General features: G+C 34.3%; 1 protein-coding gene across 1 annotated transcript; it reads right to left on the bottom strand.

The window, feature by feature from the left end:
• Window positions 1-919: 919 nt before the first annotated feature.
• Window positions 920-1,243, bottom strand: LOC138876438 (secreted RxLR effector protein 161-like). Its single transcript, XM_070155358.1, has one exon. It carries the CDS (start codon window positions 1,241-1,243, stop codon window positions 920-922), a length of 324 nt encoding a protein of 107 aa, XP_070011459.1.
• Window positions 1,244-1,570: the final 327 nt, after the last annotated feature.

Genomic DNA, 1,570 nt, shown 5'->3' with positions numbered 1-1,570 from the left:
TAATTCTACAAGTATTTAATCGTACCCAATATCTTTTCAACTATCGCCCTAGGGCCATAAGTGTCTAGTATCAAAGTACAGTAAATAACTTGTCAATTACTATGACGATCTCAGATCAATGAAAACTCTTACATCACATTCTTCAAGAGAATATTCTATTGACAATTTATGGTAATTCTAACCATTAGGAATTATCCAATGAGTCGGTTCAATGATCATATCTCTATATGCATCATCTATCTATGTGATTCAGTTAATGAGATCAACCAATCTTTATCCTATAAAGACGATCACATAGATATTGATCTAACCGGATTATTAATGTCCAAATTAATAATCCTCTGACCAAGAACTAAACTTATATTAAATTATAAGAAACTTTACTCTCATTATCATAATCTCAATCACGATGACAAGTCTCAAAATTAAATCAAGGACCTTATCAAAATAATCAAGCAATTAATAATAATGATAAAAGAATATCAAATGCCATATATATATATATATATATATATATATATTATATGAAATAACATTCATGAAAAATATGTACAAATCATCAAACATGAGATTGGATCTAGGACATATCTAATATATCCCTAACAATCTCCCACTTGTACTAGAGCCAATCGCTCTTGTACTTCATTTCCAATTTCCACTTGTGCTTGTCAAACTCTTTTGCTATAAGAACTTTAGTGAATGGGTCTGCAGCAGTTTCCTTTCCATCAACCTTTTGAAGCTCGATGTCGCCACGTCCAATAATTTCTCTTATTAAGTGATACCTTCGCAGAACGTGTTTGGATTTTTAGTGTGATCTTGGTTCTTTTGCTTGAGCAATGGCTCCAGTATTATAACACAACAATGGAACTGCACCCTCTATTTAAGGAACCACACCAAGTTCAGTTAAGAACTTTTTCATTCATACAGCTTCCTTAGCTGCTTCACTAGCTGCTATATATTCTGCTTCATTCACTGAATCAACTACTGTAGCTTGTTTGGAACTTTTCCAACTGACTGCACTACCATTTAAAGTGAATACATAACCAGAAATAGACTTGCTATCATCTTTATTTGAAGAGAAACTTGCATCAGTATAACCTTCAAGTTTCAACTCAGAATCGCCATAGATGAGGAATTGGTCTTTAGTCCTTCTTAAGTAGTTAAGAATGGTCTTCACCACCTTCCAATATTCCTTACCAGGATTTGCTTTATATCGGCTAGTCACTCCAAGTGCATAAGCCATATCAGGACGTGTAATGTGATGGTATACATGATAGCTTCTACTGCACTAGCGTATGGGATCCTACTCATGTGTTCTCTCTCTTCAGGTGTTTTCGGACAATCCTCCCTACCGAGAGTAATTACAATGCCAATTGGTAGATAGCCTCTTTTGGAATTATCCATGTTATACCTCTTTAAGATGGTATCAATGTACAAAAACTGGGAAAGTCCAAGCAGCTTCCTAGATCTATCTCTATAGATCTTTATTCCTAATATATAAGCTGTTTCTCCCAAGTCTTTCATGGAGAACTGTTCAGATAGACAAATCTTGGTACTTTGTAATGTTGGT

This window comes from Nicotiana sylvestris, chromosome 8 (genome assembly GCF_000393655.2).
Source record: "Nicotiana sylvestris chromosome 8, ASM39365v2, whole genome shotgun sequence".
Lineage (NCBI taxonomy): Eukaryota > Viridiplantae > Streptophyta > Magnoliopsida > Solanales > Solanaceae > Nicotiana > Nicotiana sylvestris.
Note: the sequence above shows the minus strand (reverse complement) of the source record. Positions and strands in the feature narration are given on the sequence as shown.

Coding starts and splice junctions, on each gene's coding strand:
- LOC138876438 (XM_070155358.1), bottom strand. CDS start 1,243: ATGGCTTATGCACTTGGAGTGACTAGCCGATATAAAGCAAATCCTGGT.